The sequence below is a fragment of the Esox lucius genome, chromosome 24 (genome assembly GCF_011004845.1).
Source record: "Esox lucius isolate fEsoLuc1 chromosome 24, fEsoLuc1.pri, whole genome shotgun sequence".
NCBI classification, from domain to species: Eukaryota; Metazoa; Chordata; class Actinopteri; order Esociformes; family Esocidae; genus Esox; species Esox lucius.
This window is the reverse complement of record NC_047592.1, coordinates 13344076-13370891: the sequence shown is the minus strand read 5'-3', so window position 1 is coordinate 13370891 and position 26816 is coordinate 13344076. Positions and strand designations below refer to the sequence as shown.

General features: G+C 41.0%; 1 protein-coding gene and 2 long non-coding RNA genes across 3 annotated transcripts; 2 read left to right on the top strand and 1 right to left on the bottom strand.

Annotated features, from left to right (window-relative positions):
• Positions 1 to 3188: 3188 nt before the first annotated feature.
• Positions 3189 to 6334, top strand: LOC109615056. The gene is made up of 6 exons (XM_020043338.3): positions 3189 to 3268; positions 3435 to 3509; positions 3854 to 5267; positions 5455 to 5491; positions 5602 to 5697; positions 6257 to 6334. The coding sequence occupies exons 3-5, from the start codon at positions 4371 to 4373 to the stop codon at positions 5694 to 5696; spliced, it is 1029 nt and encodes a 342-aa protein (XP_019898897.2). The 5' UTR covers positions 3189 to 3268; positions 3435 to 3509; positions 3854 to 4370; the 3' UTR covers position 5697; positions 6257 to 6334.
• Positions 6335 to 8159: 1825 nt separating this feature from the next.
• Positions 8160 to 9674, top strand: LOC114830311. Its single transcript, XR_004575369.1, has 4 exons — positions 8160 to 8237; positions 8405 to 8497; positions 8671 to 8748; positions 9153 to 9674. It is a non-coding gene; the product is annotated as an uncharacterized LOC114830311 (long non-coding RNA).
• A 4493-nt stretch (positions 9675 to 14167) lies between these two features.
• Positions 14168 to 25542, bottom strand: LOC117593916. Its single transcript, XR_004575371.1, has 5 exons — positions 22060 to 25542; positions 16516 to 16640; positions 15587 to 15629; positions 15382 to 15468; positions 14168 to 14388 (listed from the first exon to the last, which is right to left on the bottom strand). It is a non-coding gene; the product is annotated as an uncharacterized LOC117593916 (long non-coding RNA).
• Between the last annotated feature and the right edge of the window lie 1274 nt (positions 25543 to 26816).

Below are 26816 nucleotides of genomic sequence, written 5' to 3'. Positions count from 1 at the left end.
CATAGAACAATTTCACTTTAGGAAACTTCTCCCCACAATGGAAAACAAAACAAGGGTAAATGGTGCCCTCTACCTGCCAAGTCCTCTCAGTACAACTGACAGCAGCTCCTTTTCAATGAAAGACAACTACTGTTACTCTTAGCCACTTGGTCAGGAAGGCATGCAGTACCAGTGAGAAAAACAAACATGATGCTAAAACCTAAATCTGTTGAAAAACACAGAACGTGTGTGTGTGAGAGGGAAACCAGTAGTATTAAACCAAAGAAGAGGAGCTTTCCGATGAGTCCAGCAGCATGTTTGGTTTTTAGTTAGGTGGAAAGTTGTGGGGGAGTTGGGGCAACTTCAAAATATGCCAGTACCTTAAGCATGTCATGTCTTCAACGACACAGAGCCAGAATCCTTCTGAACCCTGTTCTTCCCAGACTAGAACCGAGTGCCTCATCACACCGTGAGTTAGTTACCTCCAAACCATAGACTACAGCGGTCAGTCTTCCAAAGACTGAAACACTCCTAAACTTCACACCAAATGGTCACTTACCTCACACACAAACACACACAGACGTCATCAGATTACATGACATCCACAAAGAACTCGCTGGGGTTGCCCATGGCAAGGTGGAAGGACTGGCGTGAGGCCGTCAGTTCGGGGGGTACAGAGCCCAGGTCACGGGTTGGGGGGGCCCCGGGTGGTCCCCCTGGGACAGGGGAGGGGCCTATGCCCGGGTGCATGGGGACCGAGGGGTGCGGGTGGGGGTGTCCCATGTTCAGCGGTCCCATGTGGGGGTGTTGTGGAACCATCATGAGCATCATGGGGTTGTAGGGGAGGGGCATTCAGGGGGGGTAGGGGGACATGTGTGGGAGCTGCGCCATGCGGTGGTGATGCGAGCGCTGGGAGGAGTGGCTATGCTCGCTGGGCGTGGCCGAGCCATGGCCCCGCCTCAGGCTGCTGCGGACAGAGTACTCTGATTCGGTGTTTAGCGACTGGTGAAATGTGTAATGGCGTGGTGTTATGGTTAAAGACAGTGCCTCTCACGTGGAAGGATCAAGTTTGAATCTATTGTGAACAACTACATTTCCATGATTCTCTCGTCGTTTAACTCTATGTAAAAGTTAGTTACTGTCACTTTTCTTGATAGTTATTGAATCAATGTAATTCACAAATGAACAAAAAAAGTATGTTGTTATGCCATGAATGAAAAAAGTATGTTCTTATGCCATGAAATGAAATAGCTTTGGCAGGCGCGCTAGCAATTGTTCAGTTCCTATGACTATTCCAGTAAGTTGGTAGATACTGGTAAAGCCTATTACTGGCTAATAAGCTGTTAAAACGGCCAGTGGCAAAATACAATACAACAGGGCAATACTTTCTATTGCGGTGCGGCTGAACTAGGCTTGCCTGGTTACTTGTTTTCTTTCATGGCAAAACAACATACTTTTCTCTTTCATTCTTGAATGACATATTTAAGGTTTATTTATTTTCCGTTTTGGGAGGCTGTGGCTTCATACCCCTCTCACCCTTGATTTGTTGATCTGCTTCATTTAAATGCTTTTACGATTAAATTCTGGTTTATGACTATAGGTTTAAAATAATTATCAAGTATGAAGATTAAAGATTACTTTCAGTATCGACGTTGTGATGTACGTATCCGCTAGTCACATCGCAGAACATGCGATTTAGTGAGGTAAACATATCAGTCTACAATATATATTATTTTCAAATGGAAAACTAGCGTTATATCTGACTGATATACCGTAATTTACTCCGATTTATGGGGTATTGGATACAGTTAATTTTAATTATTATTATTATTTTAAACACGCAGTTCATTGCTGCAAGTGGTTGACATGCAGGCTCTGCTTGAGCGAGGAACAGGCAAAAAAAAGGCCGAAATTGAGAATGTGGTTGCAAAAAGAAATGCATCGTCAAAATATTTCAGCTACAGACAGGATGATATTGACCAAAAATGGATACTTTGTCAAGGGTGCCTTGCAATTGATGCAAAGCATCTCAATGCCATCCAAAGCAAAAACACCATACAAGAAAGGTTGCAAACGGCAGTAAGGGATTACAGAAAATCAGTAACTGTAATCAGTTACGTTACCAACAACAATATTGTAATCGGATTACAGATACATTTGAAAAAAATGATGATTACTTTTGGAACACTTCAATTGAAAAAGAATAGCTGCGCGAAATAATTATGACACGTTGTATGTTTATTATTTAATGGTATAAAAATCTTATTTGAGCCAAAATATAAATTGGGCGCCTGTGCGTGATCATCATGCGCGCAAAGGTCGACGCACGTAAGCAGTTTTGTTATGGAGGAAGCGCTATAGGTTAAATTTCTCAAGTTTTGGTTGGTTGGATGGCTGGAAAAACAGTATAATCTTATGGATTGTGAAGGCTTGGTTGTGAATGGGTTTCTAAACCATTGCTTTTTACTTCAATATGATTGGGCTACATCTCTACATTACACACTAAAGGTCTGTCAGACATTTAGTAATTCCAATTAATCCAATGAACCTAAAGACTTTTTATCTGAACATAACCCAAAATCCTAATATGCTTAAGCCTGTTCTGTTATTTGTGTTTTATTCATGTTTTTAATTGCTGAAAAATAAATGACAATTACTCGAAAAGGGTATTGAAATTGTTGTATATAAAATTAAGATAACCGTAGCTTTTCGCGCATAAACTAAATCTGCAGTAGTCTGATGATTTGCTCCACAACCAACATTGTCAACATTTCGCGGAAACCCCCACGCGAATGCACTTTGCGATTGTGAACACAAGCATAAATAAGATTTACCCTTGGGAACGTAACCTGGAATTATTATGGCCACTAGTGATGGATTTTCAAAACGCAAATGAAAGAAATATACTGTGATTATAAACCTGCACTCTTAGCTTAACCACGGATATATCAATAATATTACAAGGAATAGCCTACATTACCATACGTGTAGGGCATAGAGAATGTAGCAAACTACTTCAATTTTAGTAAATATTTTACAATACAATATTAATATGAAAGTAGGCCTACACAGTGGACTTTTAATCGTATAGAAATAAACTTCATACTACGTCACAATATGAACGCAGGCATGTGTTCTAAAGAATACGTCATAAATGCATTAGAATGCGTTCAGAATACATACATGCCAATTTACAAACTTTCTTCATTCCGCGAATTAATTGCATATTGAAAGAGCCCTACAATTGATTTCTGTAAAAATGTCTAAAAATACTGTAGTAAAATCTAAGGTAAGATTTCTTTTTTTTATATTATTTTATAGCATGTGTTATTAATGGCCTAATTAAATACCTAAAAATATCTACACGTTGAAAAGAAAATGTGCTAGTCTTTGTCTAGCATTGCCGACTTGTCTCTGCGTGAAGATGAAACAATGCGCAGTGTTTTCTGTTATAGGTGATTCCTTGCTCTGACGAGAACACCCCTAAGGATGAACTGGTCAAGAGTCAGCACCTTTGCGACTACCAGCAGGTACTCTCCAGGAAATATCACGAAATTTGGGATTAATTGGTCAGTTAATTCTGAGTTGTTAGTGGTGATCTGGAACAAAAGCCTGTAACTTTATGGGAAGAGGATATTTGTCACTCCAAACCAAAAATACCCTAACAATATTTAACCAAATTCTGAATTGAAGATATACAGGGAGAAATGTTGACCATCCAGCTCATGAACACAAAAAAATACTTTTTACCTTGCCTGCTAATAGATTATCTAACATAATGGGCAGATGCTTTAAATGCTAGGATACCTCTCATACCATTTATTCCACTACATTATGTCAGCTTTGGATTTTATACTAGTTTGATATATTTCAGAAAAGAAGCTGTCTGGTGTGTATCTTGAGTCCTTGGGCATCTGTTGCTATCCTCTCTCATGGGATCAGAAGGAGCATACAGAGATGGCTTTCCCTTGTTATGACTATGGTGACCATTTTTCTCAATGAGAGGTAAGAGTAATGTCATGGCTGTATGCCTATTTCTATGTTACCTTTTCATTAACAACAGTGTAACCCAACCTTTATCAACAGAAAGAGAAAGCCTTTAGCTGAACATATTTTAATGTACAGGGACGCCAGAATGGCCTTAGAGAATGATTGGCTTTGTGTGTTGGGAAGGCTTTCAATGGACATCACCGATCCCAGAGCTGGTCCTGGTTCTGTCCTGGTTTTATATTTATGTCGTCTCATTCGTGTGTTGAGATAGTGTAATCTGTTCCATTTTAACACTACCATTCCACCTGTGTGTGTCTCACAGGGTGACACCAAAAGCAATAAGTGAAAGGCTGCAGGCTGTGTCCAACTGTCTATGGGTCACAAAGGGCCGTGAGGTAACCATGGTCCCACCTCAGGTTCCTCTCCCCAGTCCTGTCACTGCCAGTCAGAGGGCAGCAGCTATCCACTGCCTTAAAGAACTGGTGCGATTGTACCGCTGTTCTATTGGCCAAGGGACTGCACATGGTGTGTGTGAATGGAGGATATCCACTGCTGTTGAGATGACTCTAAGAAATGCAGGCATGTTTCCCAACAGCATTTTCCACAACGGTTGGATGAAAGTGTCCATCTTAGACCAGCTCCCTCCATTGACCCTTGGTGAGTCCACCAAGCTGGAACAATCTGTACCACCAGTGGCATGTCTTTTCCTTAGAGAAGCTGCATTGATGAGTGCTAAACCCCACCGTGCCCAAAAGCTGAGAAAGAAAAGCCCATATCACAGACAGCGTCAGGCTTCCTCCACACTCTGCATGGTCCCAGAGATGCTCCTTATCCACACCCTTGGCAGATTTATTTATAATATCTACCCCCTGGAGGACTTCTCCCCATGGACAGAGGAGGTTATTGAAAACCGTGTGGAGGTGACGCGGCAACTTTCCTTCCTGGTCCAGGAGGTCTTGGCCAAATCTTCTAAGACTAAAGCCCTACAAAGAGCACTGAGGAAGCTCTCAGAGCTGAACCAGAACTATGGTCCACTGGAGCTCCAGCTGGGAGATCTGCTGTTCACCAACTTTCTGAAGCAGTTCTCTTCACAGCGCCCCCTGTCACCTGAGGCCTTCCTGGACAATCACCAGCTCTGCTTGGAAGTGTCAGTTATGGTGAGCAGGGTGCTTCTCCAGCACTGGACCCCCAGGATTTCTTTCTCCCCTGTCTGTGAGGTGCAGGAAATCAGCCCAAGACTGAAGCGTCGCCAGGGAGGTGTCATTCAACACTGGTCCTCAACAGACAACCTCCAAGTGGTAAGACCTGTGCAACTAAATCTCCCGGGACATTTGACGTATCTCACCAGAGGTCACCAGGGGGTCTGAAGCCTACTGTACACAGTGTAAAAACATCCACATGTACTTTTGTAGGAAACACATTCATTCGTTGGTGACCACAGGTACTGTACCATCTACCTGATATATGACTTCTTTTTTTTTATAGCTTGCTGATGAAAGCCATGAGGACCTGCACTCTGTGGGTACGTTTTCTAGAGTGTACACACACGTGTGCTGGGTATGAAAATTTAAAAACTAACAAGGCATTTCAGTTAACCAAAGGGCTAACTTTTCTACTTTTCTGTCCTTTCAGATGACAGAAAACAGCAGAAGAAAGGAGTAAAGAGTTTTTTCCGCAGAGCTTGGAAGTCATTCAAGCGATTCTCTACCACTGGCTGCCTGTTGTGAGGTATTGTCTCTCCCGTCTTTCTGTCATTCGGTTTTCAATGTGTCTGCCCTGTCTGTTCCATTATATTCATGTTCCCTGAGTCCGGTCCATGTTTTTCTGTATGTCTGTGTTGTTTTTCGGCTCTAGTAGTTTCATTTTAATGTTTAGTTCCATTCTCATTGGTCTTCATTGTTTTCACCTGGTTCTTTGCAAAACAAAAGAAAGGTAAAATGAAGCGAAAAAATAAAAATACAAAAACTGGAGCTCTCTGCCTGGTTCTCATTACTGCCGTGCCGGCAAATCCAGCCCGGCTCCAGCCCCTCCCCGTCGCGCTCCTCACCTGCCACCGTTACGCACTCACATCCCGGTGCACATGAACACACCCAACAATCCAGATCCCAATCGCCAGAATACTAAACACCGGCGCATTGTTTGTCTTTCTATTTAGCCTGTTGTCCACCTCCACTCTAGTGTGAGGTATTGTTCGTAGTGGACCTACCAAGCCGTTGTATATCGCTCTGCATTGCATTTGACTCCCAGCCTGTTGTTCTGTCCTTTCCCGTCCTGTCTCGTTACATAGAAGCCGACCTCCTGACCTGCCCCTGGATTCTTCTACCGTCTAGCCCTGCCTGTACTGTTGCCATCGCGGACTGATCACCCGGTATTCCGACCTGCCTGCCTGCCCCTGGATTTTTCTACCGTCTAGCCCTGCCTGTACTGTTGCCATCGCGGACTGATCACCCGGTCTCCTGACCTGCCTGCCTGCCCCTGGATTCTTCTACCGTCTAGCCCTGCCTGTGCTGTTGCCTTCGTGGACTGATCTCCCGGTTACCGAATCTGCCTGCCCGTCTCTCCCGTTTTGCTCTTGCCTCCTCCCAAAAAATAAATCGACAGTTGCGTTCCGCAATTGGAACCACAAACCCCTGGTCTCGGTGTTCATTACAATGGACATAGTAATTTTAATTAAAAACAAATTGGACATGCATTATGGAACAGTATTCAAGGAGCATTTTACAAACTTAACATAATGAAGAGGAATAACATTTGGTCTAATTGATACCAGCTGGGATCAAGCTGATGGTCACACCATAGACATAATAAACCCATTTTATGTCTATGGGTCACACATCTAATATCTTAAATACACCCATCTGCTACATTAAGGGCCGGCGATTGCTATAGGCGACCTAGGCGGTTGCCTAGGGCGACAAAAGTGTTGGGACCTTTTTATTTTTTTTATTTAACTAATATGAAAATCTGTAAAAGGAAATGTATCAAGAACTTGATTTCTACATCTGTAATTTTTGAAAAAGTAAAAAAAAAAAAAATCACTAGGGTCGCCGCTACGTTAGGTTAGGCAAGTGCCCAGCTGCTGGCGGCGCGTTGATAACATGAAGCGATCTAATAAACCATCCGGTGCACAGGGACGAAAACGGAGAAAGGATGAAGAGAAAAAGAAAGCCCAGTATAGAGGTAAATCTTCTCATCTCAGCCATTAGGGTGTTAAATGAAATAAATGTGCTTAGTATTGTGCTTGTGCATCATCACCTAATATTGAACGTTTCATTGCTGTCACTAAGCTATCACTAGCTAGCTAACTGTTAGTTATTACTTGTTTGCTACGTATTACTAGCAAACGTAACTTCACTGATAACTTACATGGATGTAAATGTCAAAAGACCAGTATCACTCGATTGAATCGATCACTCGATTTTTTTGGCCATGGCCAGTGTAGATATATTGATTGTATAAGTTAGTGAACTGTTGTGAACTGTTGTAAGCCATGAAGGAAAATATTAATTGTTTGTAATATGAGCTATAACGGAAGGGGCAAGTAGGAGAATAGGAAACCCTGTTCAAGCGGTTGCCGGGGAGAGAAAGATTTAGCATGTCTGTCTTTTGAGAATCAGGACACAGGTTAGAGACACACACATATAGTCTGACAGACAAGACAGAAACCAAAAGGGGGCAAGGGGATACTTGCAGTTATCCTTATAAGGAGTAGAACTGGGATTGGGCCAATGGCACACTCACTTTGTTAACTTAACGCCTCTATCTTTTGGGCGTAGTTGAAGTATAAAATGATGTTTTGACTGTTGATCCTTAGACATTGTGCGGCGATCTTGTCTCCAAAAGCTTTTGTAATAAACGGAATATGCGGTACGGTAATTGACCTGACTCCTGGTGTTTTATTCTCTTTTCCAACAAACCAACTCGGGGAAGTGTTAGACTTTTATAATCACATCACATTAATTCTACTAATTGTAATCAGTAGTATTATTTAGCCTTGTAGCAGCCTAATGGATTAGTAATACTAGTAGTGGTGGTAGTAATTGTAATTTATCTACTACAAGTTACATGGTCAGAGTTAAAATGTATTTGTACAATGCAACTATGTGGTACAGTGGTATGATGATAGAAATGACCAAATGCAGTTGTGTAACAAACAGCATGGATAAACTCTGTGTTTAAATATGATACAGCTGCAGGAGTAGGGACATCCAGTAGTAGTACTCCAGGGACCAGTGACACACAGGCCAGGAACACACAGCCTGCATCAAGTGAGTCTATTTAATAGTATTTATTCAAGCCACATCCATACTTTAAAGTACAATAAAAAAAAAGTTAGCATGTATTAAAATACAATAGCTTGTTTTCTTAAAGAAGTTCAACCACATTCATTATTTCACTCACTGCTTGTCTGGCTATACAATTTGCTTGTATACAGGTGAAGGTGAAGGGACACCCAGGACCACATCAAGCACTCAGGGCACCAGTGAAAGACAGACGACTGAGACCAGGGACACGCAGCCTGAAGGAAGTTAGTCCTTTGAATAACTAATTCAAACTTACAACCATCTGACAATATTTACTAAAAGATAATGAAAACACATGGAAATCACAATAACATCCCATCCCTATGAATCTTATTTCAACCACAGTTTTAGTAATTTTCACTAATTTAGTTTAACCCCACTGATCTGGCTGTTGCAGGTGAAGGGGCCACATCAAGCATTCCAGGCACCAGTGAAACACAGACCACTGAGACCAGAGATACTCAGCCTGAAGCAAGTAAGACCCTTGAATACCGTTTATTCAACCACAATTTAAAACTTCAGTGACTTGTTTCCAAGTAAAACCAAGTTGACATTCCTCATTAATTAATCTCAAACACTACTGGTCTATTATTCTCTATATGTTGGTCTATAGTATAGTAATGTATAGCTTAAGCACAGCATAGTAATTATGTATATTTTTTTTATATATTTACAGTCTGTTGTATTATAACTTATAAGACCATTGACGAATCTCAGAAAAACAGCACAAACAAAATAAGAACATTTGACGGATATGAATAAAATGTACTAATACTAAAATCTTGTTGTTGCTGATGCAGCAAAAAGCTCCACAGATGCTATTAACTATTTTGGCTACATATAGAGAATTGTTACACTATTCTCTGCCTCCACACAAAGGTGGACCATCCTAAAGCACCACATCAAAACAACTGTGAAATCCTGGTCGGATACAAGATGGGAAAGTCGCATTGACAGTGTACAGGCTGTGAGATTCCAGACAGTGGAGGTGAGGGATGCCCTTCTTGATGTCAGGGAGAAAGCCACATATTCTATGATTAAAACTGAGGCACAGTCTTTGGCTGAAGAGGTTGGATCATACCGCTTCTCCATTTGTAGCGTTGTGTGGTATGACATGCTGGCCAAAATTCATCATGTCAACAAAGCATGTCTATGCAACTGGATGTGGCTCTGAATCTCCTGAGGACAACTGAAGCCTCTCTGGTCAGCTGCAGAAGCAGTGGGTTTGTTTCTGCTCAGGTATCTGCAAAAGATCTCTGTGAGGAGATGAATGTGGACACTTTCCTAAAGCAGAAGAAGCTGAGAAAAAACTAAAGACAGTTCTCGTATGAATCCCCTGATGAGCCAGAGGGAAATGTGCTAAAGAAATTGGAAATTTCCTTTTTCAATGTCATTGTTGATGTGACAGTTACATCACTGCAAGAACGCTTCAAGCTCTTAGGTAATGTTGAGGACAAGTTTGGAGTGTTGGTGAACTTTCCTAATTTGCCAGAGGAAGACCTTGCAAAGGAGTGCAAAACCCTCAGCAACACTCTGAGCCATGGTGACCATAAAGATGTTGATGGGAGGGAACTGGCACTTGAGTTGAAAATTTCCCAGTGTTGCCAAAAGCTGGCTTGACGACAATGAAAATTCTGAATTACTTGAAGGAGAAGAAACTTGAGGAAATGTTTCCTAATATGTGGGTGGCCCTAAGAATTGCTGTCACATTACCGGTGACAGTAGCTTCTGCTGAAAGAAGCTTCTCTAAATTAAAATTACTTAAGACCTACCTGAGGTCAATGATGAGTCAGGAACGCAAAACTCAATCTCGCCTAGGGCAACCAAAGGGCTAGAGCCGGCCCTGTATGTACCTGTTCGTTTTTTTTATAGAAATGACAAAATTCACACACTTTTACAATGTTTTTGGGACTCAAACTGTTGGACAGCTAATTCAGAAAAAAATACATTCAAAATGTAAGACTTTATAAAGCCGTGATAATACTTTTTAAGGGTCTTAATTTTCCAAAAAATTGATTTATCACCTTTTAATACTTTTCAAGACCCCGTGGATACCCTGATATGGGGCTGCATAGCCAAAGACCTGTCAGGGTGCCCATGCTGACCCCTGCCCCCTGCCGAAAGAGCCTACAATGGACAAGTGAGCATCAGAACTGGACCACGGAGCAATGGAAGAAGGTGGCCTGGTCTGATGAGTCACATATCCTTTTACATCACGTGGATGGTTGGGTGCGTGTGCATCGCTTACCTGAAGAACACATGGCACCAGGATGCACTATGGGAAGGAGGCAAGCCGGTGGAGGCAGTGTGATGCTTTGGGTAATGTTCTGCTGGGAAACCTTGATCCTGCCATTCATGTGGATGTTACTTTGACACGTACCACCTACCTAAGCATTGTTGCAGACCCTGTGCACCGGTATTCATGGCAACGGTATTCCCTGATGGCATTGGCCTCATTCAGCTGGATAATGCGCCCTCCCACAACGCAAAAATGATTCAGGAATGGTTTGAGGAACAAAACAACAAGTTCAAGGTGTGGAATTGGCTTCCAAATTCCCCAGATCTCAAGCCAATTGAGCATCTGTGGGATGTCCTGGACAAACAAATACTTTCCATGGAGGCCCCACCTTGCAACTTACAGGACTTAAAGCATCTGCGGCTAACGTCTTAGTGCCAGATACCACAGCACACAAAGGGGGACCTACACAATATTAGGCAGGTGGTCATAATGTTATGGCTGATCGGTGTATATTGCCTGAGCTGCCTCTGACCTTTGACTATTGAATATGTGCAGAGGCCATTTTCCTTTCACCCCAAAGTACCCTCTGTTCTGCTTCCCTCCTGTTTAGATACACTGTTAAAGAAATCATAATCTAATACAAAGATATTTATTCAATTAAAAAGTATAAGACAACCTGCTGCAGTCTGTAAGCCTTGTGTTTTTATAGCTGCATGTGTTGATTGAAGATTTATTTCTTTTACAAAAACAGATGAATGGCTCATTCTTCCAAAATGAGATGAATTTCTCATTCTTATAATTTGAGTTCCCTGAATAACAAATACCACTAAGTATAGAACAAATGTTAAAGCCCAGACCACTGAAAGTGTACTAACTATTCAAATAATAGAGTATTACAAAAATAGCAATAACACAATACTACACACCAAAATGTCCAAATGCAGAACTGAGCTGCAAAAGTGTGGAGGGGGTATGGAGTCATCTTATTTCACTTTCATTGTGTTTGTGACTTGCAAACAGAACGCTGTGTTGCCATTGATGTAAAATAAACAATCAGCAAAAATTGTCAACCAAAATGTTATTTAAAAATGTGAGTAAACTATAACTCATTTAAGCAGTGAGTAAATTACAGTTGTGCTCATAAGTTTGCATACCCTGGCGAAGTGGTTACATTTTGCCATTGATTTAGAAAATATGACTGATCATGCAAAAAACCTGTATTTTGTAAATCAGGATAATAATAGAAATCATCCAAATGGCCCTTATCAAAAGTTTACATACCCTCCAATGTTTGGCCTTGTTACAGATACACAAGATGACACACACAGGTGAAAATGCCAATTAAAGAAGAATTTCCCACACCTGTGGCTGTTTAAATTGCAATTAGTGTCTGTGTACAAATAGTCAATGAGTTTAACTCTCAAATTGATGCACTGAGCAGGCTGAGCCATGGGGAGCAGAAAACAAATGTCAAAAGACCTGCATAACAAGGTAATGGAACTTTATAAAGATGGAAAAGGATATAAAAAGATATCCAAAGCTTTGCACATGCCGGTCAGTGCTGTTCAATCACTGATATACCTGTGGCTTGATACCAAGCCAAGCCAAGGTAGACCAAGAAAGATTTCATCCAAAACTGCCAGAAGAATTGTTCGGGATACAAAGAAAAACCCACAGGTAACCTCAGGAGACATACAGGCTGCTCTGGGAAAAGACGGTGTGGTTGTTTCAGTAATTCAGCAGAAAAAGGTGAAGATTCTGTCTCCTGACCTTAATATCATCGAGCCACTCTGGGCAGATCTCAAACGTGCGGTTCATGAAAGACGACCAAAGACTTTGGATGACCTGGAGGCATTTTGCAAAGACGAATGGGCAGCTATACCACCTGCAAGAATTTGGGGCCTCATGCATAACTATTACAAAAGACTGCACGCTTTCATTGATGCTGAAGGGGGCATTACACAGTATTAAGAACTAAGGGTATGCAGACTTTTGGACAGAGTCAGTTAATTATGATTGTGCCATTCTGTTATGACCTACAGTGGAATGTGAATCCCATAATAAAAGACATGTGTTTTTCCTGCTCACTCATGTTTTCTTTCCAAATGGTACATACATTACCAATTCCCCAAGGGTACACAAACCTTTGAGCACAACTGTATTTGTCCAGAGTGGGACAGGCTTACCTATGAACATTATTATCACAGCAAAAAGGCACATCAATCCAGGTGAAGTCAGGTGAATCCAAGTAAAGCAACCTGATAGGATTAAACACTATGTTTTTTCAGAGCCAATGTTCAATACTGCAATAATGCAGTCGATGTATCGGTCTGTCGTGGTGAAGAAAGAGCTGAGCCGCAAGGCGAAGCTCTCGATTTACCAGTCAATCTACGTTCCTACTCTCACCTATGGTCATGAGCTTTGGGTCATGACCGAAAGGACAAGATCCCGGATACAGGCGGCCGAAATGAGCTTTCTCCGCAGGGTGGCCGGGCGATCCCTTAGAGATAGGGTGAGAAGCTCGGTCACCCGGGAGGAGCTCAGAGTAGAGCCGCTGCTCCTCCACATCGAGAGGGGTCAGCTGAGGTGGCTTGGGCATCTTTTTCGGATGCCTCCGGAATGCCTTCCTGGGAAGGTGTTCCGGTCCCGTCCCACCGGCAGGAGACCCCGGGGAAGACCTAGGACACGCTGGAGGGACTATGTCTCCCGGCTGGCCTGGGAACGCCTCGGTGTCCCCCCGGAAGAGCTGGAGGAAGTGTCTGGGGAGAGGGAAGTCTGGGCATCCCTGCTTAGACTGTTGCCCCCGCGACCCGGCCCCGGATAAGCGGAAGAAGATGACATGACATGACAATGTTCAATACCTGTTTTGCTTTTACTTCTTTTGCACAACTTTGTGTTAAGTGCTGGTATACTGTATAATACAGAAATTGTTTGATAAATCTCACCTGTCTCACCAGTAATTTTCTTGTGGATGTACAGGCCTTGCATGGAGACGTGTTTCACTCTACAGGAATATGTGGTTTTGGGAAGAAGGATTAAAGGATGTTGAGAGTATGAGCAAGTCAAAAGATAATGTTTGGAAAGGACAAGAGAATGCGTGTAGGTACACAGTTTTGTCTTTATACGTAGAATTCTGTCACTTGACAACATCGATGGACATAGAACATGAAAAGAAAGGAATAGGCCTCGCATGGCCACAGGAAATGTGAAAAACTACTGTCACTGGAAGAAAAGACAAAAGACCTCTGAATGGTGTAATATATATTGCTTACTCCCTGCAGTGCATTTATTTGTACATATTTATTGCACAAGACATTTTCATAAAAGGTTCTGATGAAAAAAACGTATTTCTGCAGATTGTTCCTAAATTATTACAAGCAAACACTTTCAATAAAGTGTTAACTCATGCTCAAGATTTTAAAATAATTTGAAGACAAAATTTAAAATCATCTCAAACTTTAACGTGCATTGATTGTGTTTAGATTTAATCTTTAAATATGTCAATTAATGTACATAGAAAATACAATAATGAATCCGGTTTTGTAGAATTTCAGTAAAAACCTTAAATTAATTGAATATTTAAACAACTGTACTGGTTAACAGTAGAAGTTTCTTAAAATTCTCATAAAATATAAGCTTTAAGATTACTGTGAAATATCCTCAACTGAAAACATACAGAAAAATCATAGGAAATGGATACATCTACAAGAGTTTCACTGTGTCAATTAAAGTGCAATTGGAGACTTAATTACAAATAAAGTAAAATCAAAACATAACAAGGTCAATTAATCTGTACCAGAAGTGACAGTGCAATGTAGCAGATAAAGAACAATCCTCCAAATTGCCAGTAATCAGCTGGATCCATCCCTGGTGTAACTAGGGGAAAAAAAAATAAGGACACACTAAGATTCACTGAAAAGTCCTTAAAAAGTAGGATTTCATACTTTACCAAGTCTTCAAATAAACGTAATGCATGTCAGCACTCCCACCAGAAAAATGTGAATCACCAAAAGAAGGAAGACGTGGATTCACAATCATCACAGATGTATCATATCAAGGTAAAAGAAAGCAGGCAAGCCAAGTTCAGCCAGCCGCAATTAAAAGTGATGATCGTTGATGCTCTCCCTGGATTAAAACCTGTGTATGTTCCTACATACGAGACCGTGTCTTCAACCACTACACCACGGAGTTACACATCTGCCGAGAGTTTGTATAGCATTTAGACCTTACTGTAGATCATGAACATCATGCCGAGTTTCAATATGTTTCTAGACTCCAGTTAGCATTGTGTTAAACTGAGTAACGCATTTTATTAAGTTCACCTCCACCACAAACAGAATTTATGAAATGTATGACTTTTGCCACTGGCCGTTTTAAAAGCTTATTAGCCAGTAATATTTCACTAGACACCATTAGGCGTTGTGTTAAACTGACTAATGCCTCTTATTAACTTTACCTCCACCACAAATGGCATCCATGAACTGTATGGCTTTTGCCACTGACTATTTTAGCAGCTTATTAGCCCTTCGTGAATGGCATTTATACAATAACTATCAATACAGGTGATGATAACTTTTTCATCAATTGAAAAGATGAGGGAATTGTGTAGCCTGTGAACTGTTTGTCTATCCTGAACAAATCCTAATATCTCAAGAACAGCACAGATGAGTAAAATATTGTCTGAAGGGTTTGAGCCAGATTGGAGAGTTTGCATGTTCTGCCTCTGTTATCACGTTTCCTCCCACAAAAAGGTTATTGTCAATTCTTGAGAAAACAAAAAAAATGTAAGGACGAACTGGCAATAATATGGCCACTAGTGTACATGGCATCCATTCACTATCTTTATGTCAGGATGACCTGAATACTCACTGCCTTTGAAGATCTTGTGGCAGGAGACTTCTCATTTGAAGATCTTGTGGCAGGAGACTTCTCATTTGAAGATCTTGTGGCAGGAGACTTCTCATTCCCAAAACAACAGGATCAAGAGGGAAAAACACAAACACAAAACATTTTTTTCTTAAAGATGTCTCCTTCATGATCACATTCATCCTCTGAGTATGGTTTTTGTACTTACTTTCCCCTCTGACAATCATCACCTTGCCTTGATGAGCATGTCTCTGTAATTAGACTAAGTATCAGTTAATGTATATATTCTGTATTTAAGTACATGGAAACTTGCATACAACTTATAACAGGTGTATTGCTTGGTTCACATTTTGGATGGAAAGAAGGGTGTTGATGTAAAATAGTTCATATCTGACCAAGCTGATCAAGCTAACTAGGGTGGGATAGGCAGTGGCAATTGGTCCTGCAGGAAGAAAATGTAACTATGATACCCACTCACTATTAACCACCAAATGTTGGCATCTTTATGTACAGAAGCTGTGAATATGTCTCTATCCCTGTCGTTTCATAATGGCAACTTGTCTTCCATAATAACGTTAGCAAGCAAACTGCTACGCTTTCCATAAACTTGAAGATGCTTACACATCCATAACCAACATCCAATAGTATAATATCCATGGAGTAGAGAAAATCAAAACTACAGCTATAATTCAAAATGATAATATATGTAATTAGAACATGCATGTACTACAACAAAATATTAAGCCAACCAGCTAGTTAACTCCCTTGAAAGCTCACTAGATATTTATGTTAGCTAGATAGCCTAGCTAAGATAAATGAGTGAATTGACTAGCTAGTAGCTACAGCAGCAACCTTTTTTTCTACAGGCAGTTTAAGGGTGAAAGTATTTTTTTTTTATTTAAGCTTCCATAAAACACGGAGTTATTACTGGCAGAGTGACCGACTTAAGAAAAGTATGACAGTTACTATTCATCAGCTAGCCACGTTTTTCCCACTCAAGCTAGGCTAGCCTGGCCAAGCTAGATACAGATAGACAATCACATTGAATCGGTCATTAACATGATGACAACAGCAGTTAGAAAACTGTGTTCATGTGAATCTCTAATGAATCTACACCATTAAATCTGATTCACTTACCATGAATTGTGTTGTGTAAGTCTAGTGCACTGACCGAATAGCCCAGCAGCAGCATATCCACTCAAACAGACGTATTTTCAAGCTTGACCGGTGAGAGGCGCACACAGTTGTCATTGGCCAGATTCCTGGATGACAGTCAGATGAATCAATCATGCTCAAAGTAAAACGGTGAGAAAACCAATATAAATATTTACATCGTTATTATAACTATAGAAAAAGATTACTTGTTTTAAAAGAAAGAAAAGAATGGCATGTTTTAGTTGTAGTGGTTTTCATTGTGGTGTATGAATAAAAATGTAAACGTTTTGTTAATACCAATAGGCGCACACACACACACTATGCATATATTATATATATACTGGATGACGGTTATACTGGGTCTTCAAATCTCCTTACAGCCACCACTGCAACAAAACAGCTACTGATCAAACACTGCATATGTATCCATATGACATACTGTATGTAGGCCTACATGAAAAGCAAAGGCTGGATTGACATCTCGGTGACACTACAGTTACATTCATGCATGTGCAGTGTGGAATGCATTTTAACAAACACTTGACGTTTCCTTTAGAACCACTCTTAGGCCAAAATGCCAACTGTGTTGCAGTTTTTCCCCACCTGTTAGTTTAGGGTTAAGCCTCTGCCCACAGCAACACTCATTTTCAACATTGCCATAATTCCATCCAAGTTACAACATTTGTCTTCAGACTTTTATTTAACTGCATGGAGTGAGTCAGTCCATTGGAAAGCCATTTCCCCCCAATACGTTTTTATTGTTCTGCATAGCTCCGGGCCAACCAGGTCCAAGGTGCTGACCGCAGTGGTTAGGCCATTAGCCATCCCTGATAAGGGACAATGTAAATTTAAATGTGGAACATCTCAATGTAGACAGTGACAGTCTTAAATGGATTTTAGTTAGTGATGTAAGCAAAGACAACATTTGTATGGATTGGCTCTAAGCCAGAGCTCCAGAGTTCCGCCATGAACCCTGGCCTGGCTGACCAGCATGGTCAATTCAACAGCCACTGTCAAGTTTGAAAATGCATGCATAATCATTCATTTCAACACTATAGTAATGTGGTATTTCAGTGGCCCATGTATTAGTGCTTGCAGTGGCATGATGGCTAAGATTAGCACTGTCACCGCACAGCAAGAAGGACCTTTCTGGGTGTTGCTTGCATGTTCTCCTTGTGTTTCTTCCAGGGACTCTGATTTCCATAATATCAAGACATGCACATTTTGATGAATTGAGTGTGTTAGCTCCATGATGCTGCTTTCCACCCAGTGCATACTGGGATACGTTCCTGTACTCTCAAAACCTTTTCTCCATGTACTGCTTTTTCTAGTTTCAATAGTGTCAGTATGCCTCAGTGTGACTTGCCTCACTGTATTTCTCTCTCAAACACTCTTCCTCAGGGCACTGATATAAACATGAGATTACTATATACATAACACATTCACATTCTAGTCATATAACATAATGACAAATACTTAAGTTGTTAGTATGCCATATGAGTGCATGTGTAACGATGTGCTTTTCTCATCTCGGTTTACCATTTTCTCTGTAAAGCACTTTGAATACACTGTGTTGTGTTTAAAGCGCTACATTAAAAAAAGTTGACTTAACAAAAATATCTAAAGTATAATTAATATTCTTTACTCTTTTTTTCCCCCCCAATTGGCTAGACAACTATACATTAAGTTTGATGTAATTAAAAGAGTTTGCTAAATTTGTACCTAGAATTACAGAGTTTGAACATATAAGTAGGCTACACATAAATATAAAACTAATAAGATTTACCTTAAAATGACAATGTAAATTGTTAAATTGACATAAACCTTTGTATAATGTGCTACATATTTAATTACCGATATTTACTGTCATTTTACATGCATGTCAGTCAACAGTCAACAGTAAAATACTGTATAAGTTGTATAGTAATTGTTCTGTAGAAAAATATGGAATATATGTACTCTGTCATATTGACATATTACTTAAAATAAGAGTTGGATTGTTAATCTACAGATAATGTCCGCAATTTTACAGAGTTTTGTATATAATTTGAAAAAACAGAACACCACTGTAAAAACATGAACGTTATATTCTGTAAAATTAGGATTGTAGATATGTATAGTGTAGATGTCATCGCAGATTGATAAAATGTGATAAAGCCGTGAACGCCAGAACGCGCTGCACCTGTCCTTATTTACATGTGACACACCCGTAATTTATGCAGGTGTGTCGATCAGCAACCTATGAATTGACATATTTAAACATAAATTATAGCCTGAAACGGATAATTAACCATTCGTCATTCTCCAAGACAAAATCAGCGCAGTTACGGAAAGCTCATTAGGGTAAATGCTCGACCCAGAACCATTGGTTTACTTATCCTCTCACTAGTTAATATAAGACCTGTTAGCTGATGAAAATGCCAGCCACCGAAATTAACAACCATTTATTATCTCCAAGTATCGATATGGCCTGATTGACTTAGGAAAAGCGAGTTTATTTGTTTAGCGCATTCCATACACAAAGGCATTTCAAACCTTACATGAACAACAGAAATAAGTGAAAATGCATAAAAGTGAAATAAATAATACAATTATAGCCTACGATATTGATGCAATATTCACTATTGTTGTACCTTTGTATGTGTTATATTAATCGTCATCTAATTGTATATTAGGCCTACCTATTATAATATGATATATTCCTCGACAACTTACATTACCTATTATTATCATTATAATTGTGGTTGTTGTTATGAGGCTGCTACGATTGTTGTTTTTCATGATAATTATTGCGAATCAAGGATGAATCAAGCCACTGTGCTTCAACATTGTTGTCGTTTGCTCCTTGGGGTTTCAGGCTGGGTGTTTTGTAAAAGCACTTTGTGACAACTGCTGATGTAAAAAGGGCTTTATAAATACATTTGATTGATCTTGTTTTTTCACGTTGGTTTACACGGTCCCCGAGCAGACGTCAGTCTGGTCGTAAGGATACGACCAAGATATTAATGAATATCAGCTCCGTCTGTGAAATTATCGTACAATCTTTTTAAGATCAAATTTGATCGTACGCATGTTTCATAAATGAGGGCCAATGGCTCAAAATAAGCTAAGGGTTGCCATATTTCGTTGACAGTATACCGACTATCAACCAGGGACTCCACTAATGCTATTTTTACTATACAACTGAAAATAGGCCCATTATTTCTGCCCGCTCACTATCATTTAAAATAACCCAATTGGACAGGAAACCTCCCCCACTGGCAGCACTGATTAGGCTACGTACCAAGTAGAGTCCAAAAGCGCCACCCTCAGGCCATAGCTTTGTATATGGGACCTCACTGGGATTCAAACCCACAACCTTGTTGTTGGCAGTGTGAGCCATGAAAGACCACTGCATTGCCTATGTAATACAATACTGTCATGAACAGGACTTGATTGCCATTGGTTAGTATTGTGAAATGAGGATCCATATACAGGCTCTCCCCCGCCTAGGAAATATGCATACCATTGAAAGGAGAATCTACTTGGCTAATAGACTTGTCAATCCAACCCGCTTGAAGTGCTTTACGAATATATGGGGTAGTTACATTCAATAGGTTTAGAAGTCTATCAGGACCATAACCTCTCGCCACAAGAACAGTTTCTTTCCTACACAGTGGGCCTCATGGACATGTTCCCGGAGCCAAACAGACTACAGCCCACTCCCCACATACACACACAACCCTCAACTGGATAATATATATAACCCCTCCCACATACACACACAACCTTCAACTGGAAAATATATATAACCCCTCCCCACATACACACACAACCCTCAACTGGATAATATATATAACCCCTCCCCACATACACACACAACCCTCAACTGGATAATATATATAACCCCTCCCGACATACACACACAACCCTCAACTGGATAATATATATAACCCCTCCCCACATAGACACACAACCCTCAACTGGATAATATATATAACCCCTCCCCACATACACACACAACCTTCAACTGGATAATATATATAACCCCTCCCACATACACACAACCCTCAACTGGATAATATATATAACCCCTCCCCACATAGACACACAACCCTCAACTGGATAATATATATAACCCCTCCCCACATACACACACAACCTTCAACTGGATAATATATATAACCCCTCCCACATACACACAACCCTCAACTGGATAATATATATAACCCCTCCCCACATAGACACACAACCTTCAACTGGATAATATAAATAACCCCTCCCCACATACACACACAACCTTCAACTGGATAATATATATAACCCCTCCCACATACACACAACCCTCAACTGGATAATATATATAACCCCTCCCCACATACACACACACAACCCTCAACTGGATAATATATATATATAACCCCTCCCACATACACACACAACCTTCAACTGGATAATATATATAACCCCTCCCCACATACACACACAACCCTCAACTGGATAATATATATAACCCCTCCCCACATACACACACAACCCTCAACTGGATAATATATATATATAACCCCTCCCACATACACACACAACCTTCAACTGGAAAATATATATAACCCCTCCCCACATACACACACAACCTTCAACTGGAAAATATATATAACCCCTCCCCACATAGACACACAACCCTCAACTGGATAATATATATAACCTCTCCCCACATACACACACAGCCTTCAACTGGACAATTCTTGCACCTTAGATATTTTTAGGATATTTTAATGCTTAATCTACTGTTCCTATTTGTTTTTATTTAGAAAAAAACTCCTAATTTGTTATGAATCTTACTTTGCAATAAAACTCTTATTTCTAATTCTGATTTCTGAGTTTTGCCTAATGTAAAAACAATGAAATAAACTGTAACAGATTAAATTTAGAACGTCAAAGAGTCATTTTGAAACATGTCTTACATTCTTAGGGATGGACTAACTGATTGTTACAATTACTTTACTGACAGAATTGCACTATGTTATGATTTGATGACTTAACAAATGTACTATTATTTCACCAAAAACATAGTGGTTGAGTCACTGATCTTGTGGTGAAAGATGTTTACAAACCAAATGAATGAAAAATGTGTTGTTTTAAATGCAAGATGAATAATTTACAAGTATGTTCTGTTTGGATTCTTGCATTAAGAGTTTTGAAACACTGCCCAATGCTATTGATAATAGTCAGACAAAACAGTAGTGGTAGCTCTCTCAGGTCCTGAAATGAGATATTTAGGCAAGGTTGGATTGGCAGGTACAGTAGGAATAGGTTGTAATGATGAGTCTCCAGTTGGCATGTATCTTTTTGTAGTAACCACTCTAACACAACATTTCAGGATATGTTAAATTGGTCTGCTAGGCATCAAACTTGAATTAGTCTCCAAATGTAATCAAATGTGAAATTGCATGGAATGTCATTTGATAAGCAAACAAAGCATAACAGTCATCATTATCAACACAATGAATGTAAGTACAGGTAGCTAACCATGCAACCACAACTAACCTAATTTGAAATGATCTGTCTTCACAGGCTTCTTGGAAGAAGATTCAAGTAGGACCTGTAATCACAATCAATCCCTAATGTTTTATCACTACATTATTTGAACTACATTTCAAATACATCATGTATATTTATTAGCAAATGAGTGCTGAATGTTTTATGTTTTTTTCTCACAGCTGAATACACCAGATACTACCTGCCAGGTACTAATACACCACATATATCTATCTTTTCATTTAACCAAACCGTCCTCTAGTTATGTGTTCAATACAAATGGAGGGTCACTAACCACACCCTCAGCAATGTCACCATATTTTACGATGACCCTGAGTACATGTCTCTGTCTATGTCCTCAATGTGGGAAGGTACCTCAGGTAAGAGAGACCATGTGGGGCAGTCTATTCTTCTGGAACAACTGAAGACATCTCTCTCAATTCATTTGACTGTGACCCTGAGGTAAGATAGTTGTACCATCTTCCATGTCTTTGTACTTATTCCGTTCTAATATCTATGGAGATTTCTACCAGTGATGGGTTCTGAAGACGCTTACAGTGTTTGTCTTCACACAAATGGCACAGATATTTTGTCAATGACAGTTGTGCTGACACATTGAGAGTTGTGTGTAAAGTTTTACGATGTGTGAACTGGAAGCGATAGCTCTCTCAATCCCAAAAGTTTATCAATACATTATTTGAACTACATTTCAAATACACCATGTATTAGTATTAACACATGAGTGCTGAATGTTTTCTGTTTTTTCTCACAGCTGAATACACCAGATACTACCTGCCAGGTACTAAGACACCACATATATCCATCTTTGCATTTAACCAAACCATCCTCTAGTTATGTGTTCAATACAAATGGAGGGTCACTAACCACACCCTCAGCAATGTCACCATATTTTACGATGACCCTGAGTACATGTCTCTGTCTATGTCCTCAATGTGGGAAGGTACCTCAGGTAAGAGAGAGACCATGTGGGGCAGTCTATTCTTCTGGAACAACTGAAGACATCTCTCTCAATTCATTTGACTGTGACCCTGAGGTAAGATAGTTGTACCATCTTCCATGTCTTTGTACTTATTCCGTTCTAATATCTATGGAGATTTCTACCAGTGATGGGTTCTGAAGACGCTTACAGTGTTTGTCTTCACACAAATGGCACAGATATTTTGTCAATGACAGTTGTGCTGACACATTGAGAGTTGTGTGTAAAGTTTTACGATGTGTGAACTGGAAGCGATAGCTCTCTCAATCCCAAAAGTTTATCAATACATTATTTGAACTACATTTCAAATACACCATGTATTAGTATTAACACATGAGTGCTGAATGTTTTCTGTTTTTTCTCACAGCTGAATACACCAGATACTACCTGCCAGGTACTAAGACACCACATATATCCATCTTTGCATTTAACCAAACCATCCTCTAGTTATGTGTTCAATACAAATGGAGGGTCACTAACCACACCCTCACCAATGTCACCATATTTTACAGTGACCCTGAGTACATGTCTCTGTCTATGTCCTCAATGTGGGAAGGTACCTCAGGTGAGAGAGAGACCACGTGGGGCAAGACCACGTTGGGCGAGACCAAGTTGGGTGAGATCACGTGGAGCAATCTGTTCTTCTAGAACAGCTGAAGACATCTCTCTCAAGTCATTTGACTGTGACCCTGAGGTAAGAGAATTGTACCATCTTCCATGTCTATGTACTTATTCTGTTATAATATCTATGGAGATTTCTACCAGTGATGGGTTCTGAAGACGCTCAGTGTTTGTCTTCGCACAAATGGCACAGATGTTTTCTCAATGACAGTTGTGCTGACACATTGAGAGTTGTGTGTAATGTTTTAGGACATGTGTTACCTGGAAGTGATAGCTCTCTCAATCTCTAAGTTTGATCTTGAGGAATGGTTTGATCAGCATACAGGAATTGATGATTTTCAGTGTGTTATCATTCCAAGGTTAACAAAAAGACTACCCTCATTTGAAATTGTTATCCGTCTTTAAAGTCTTCTAAAAATTATTTATTGATGAATTATTTGAACTACATTTCAAATAGGTTATGTACATTTGAGGTACTGAGACAGCATATAGATCCATCTTTGGACTTAATGATGTGTTTTTTGGTATTTGATTGATATAGAAATTAAATGATTTGGCAGTATATTATATAGTGCTCCTGAGTGCACACGTCTGTCTACATCCTTTTACAAGTCTTGAGATCTGTCTAGACGTGTTAGGGTTTGTCTAGATGTGTGTATCTAGATGTGTTAGTGTGTTTCTAGATGTGTGTCTAGATGTGTTTGTGTGGATGTGGCCTTTATCAGACATGCCCTGTCTCAACACCTCAGTACGTTTAATTCCGTTTTTCTCCAGGTCCTTTTGGCAGCCCAACTTCATCCCAACCACACCCTTCCTGCCTCAGTCGGCAAACTGACATGGGTGCTTTAATGTGTTGTATAATTGTTAAAATGTATTATCATTATGGAGTTGGAATGATGTACAATAACACTGTCCTGATGTCCAAAGTGTTATAGCGGTTCTATATTAAACAACAATTCCCCTTTAGTGTATGTGATATGTAACCAATGTACCACAGCCTAGGTGGTTCTTAGGCATGATAGAGCCTAGATAGAGCCCTTATTCATGTGATATGCAGTCTCACACACAGCTTTGAGCCAATCCGCATTCAAAACTCAAACAAACTGGTTTATAACACTGCTATTTGTTCTTTCAGGCAGCACAGAGCCCAGGGAAGGTGGATTTTCTTCTGCCTGGCCAGACCTTGGCGTACCCGCCCCCTGAGGAACCTCTACAGGCCACGCTCCCCGCTGTGAGGGCCACCTCCAGACAGGATATGCCCCGCCTTCTGCTTCATCCTAACCACACCCATATTGTGGCATTGTGGGCGTCACCATTCTGCCTCCCATCACCGACACCAGCCAGAAGGGCGGGAAGCGCCTTCGGGAAATTGCTGTTTCCCAACATGTGAGAAACATAAAGGATAGACAGGTTGCTATGGATTGTGGTGACGCTGGTCTTGAATCAGTTTTGTATTGCCTCACCCCAGAGTGGATTGCCACTGCAACCTGCTACAGCTCTGCGTTAACTCTGTGTGTTTCTCTTGTATTTCTAGCCTGAGACAAATGAGCCAGTTGCGGAAAATGAAAAACAGGCTATCAAAAAGAAAATCAGTCTGAGGAAGAGGTAAGGACACAAAGACTAATTGAGATAAAAATATAGAGGACATTCATGTATCTATTCAAATATATTTATAATTTCTGTTAGTAATGAGAGGGTGATCTGGTAAATATGATGGATTACTGCCAAAGCTCCCATGTAACTGGACTCTTATGTTTTTTTGACAGATTTGTTCAATGGCTGCGTAAACTGACATGTATGTCAAAGTAATGGACAGCAGCCACACACGTGCGCACACACACACATGTGCGCACACACACACACGCACACATGCAAGCACACACACACAAACGCACACATGCACACATGCATGCACACAAGAACACACATACACACACACAGGCACACATGCACACATGCAAGCACACACACACACACACATACACACAAACGCGCACACATACGCACACACATACACACTGCCACTCTCACTGCCCCCTTCACTGTTCTCCTCACTGCCACTCTCACTGTCCCCCTCATTGTTCTCCTCACTGACACTCTCACTGTTCTCCTCACTGTCCCCCTCACTGTTCTCCTTACTGCCACTCTTACTGTCCCCCTCACTGTTCTACTCAATGTCCCCTTCACTGCCACTCTCACTGTCCCCCTTAATACCACTCTCACTGTCCCCCTCACTGTTCTCCTCACTTCCACTCTCACTGTCCCCCTCACTGTTCTCCTCACTTCCACTCTCACTGTCCCCCTCACTGTTCTCCTCACTTCCACTCTCGCTGTCCCCCTCACTGTCCCCTCACTGTTCTAACTGCCACTCTCCCTGTCCCCTTCACTGCCACTCTCACTGTCCCCCTCACTGCCACTCTTGCTGTCCCCCTCACTGTTCTCCTCACTGCCACTCTCACTGTCCCCCTCACTTCCACTCTCACTGTCACCCTTACTGTTCTCCTTTCTGTCCGCCACATTGCCACTCTCGCTGTCCCCCTCACTTCCACTCTCGCTGTCCTCCTCACTGCCAATCTCGCTGTCCCCCTGACTGTCCCCCTCAGCGCCACTCTCACTGTTCTCCTCACTTCCACTCTCACTGTCCCCCTCACTGTTCTCCTCATTGCCACTCTCAATGTCCCCCTCACTGTTCTCCTCACTGCCACTCTTACTGTCCCCCTCACTGTTCTACTCAATGTCACTCTCACTGTCCCCCTCACTGCCACTCTCCCTGTCCCCCTCACTGTTCTACTCAATGTCACTCTCACTGTCCCCCTCACTGCCACTCTCCCTGTCCCCTTCACTGCCACTCTCACTGTCCCCCTTAATACCACTCTCACTGTCCCCCTCACTGTTCTCCTCACTTCCACTCTCACTGTCCCCCTTACAGTTCTCCTCACTGTCCGCCTCACTGCCACTCTCGCTGTCCCCCTCACTGCCACTCTCACTGTCCCCCTCACTATTCCCCTTACTTCCACTCTCACTGTCCCCCTCACTTCCACTCTCACTGTCCCCCTCACTGCCACTTTCACTGTCCCCCTCACTTCCACTCTCACTGTCCCTCTCACTTCCACTCTCACTGTCCCCCTCACTGCCACTCTCACTGTCC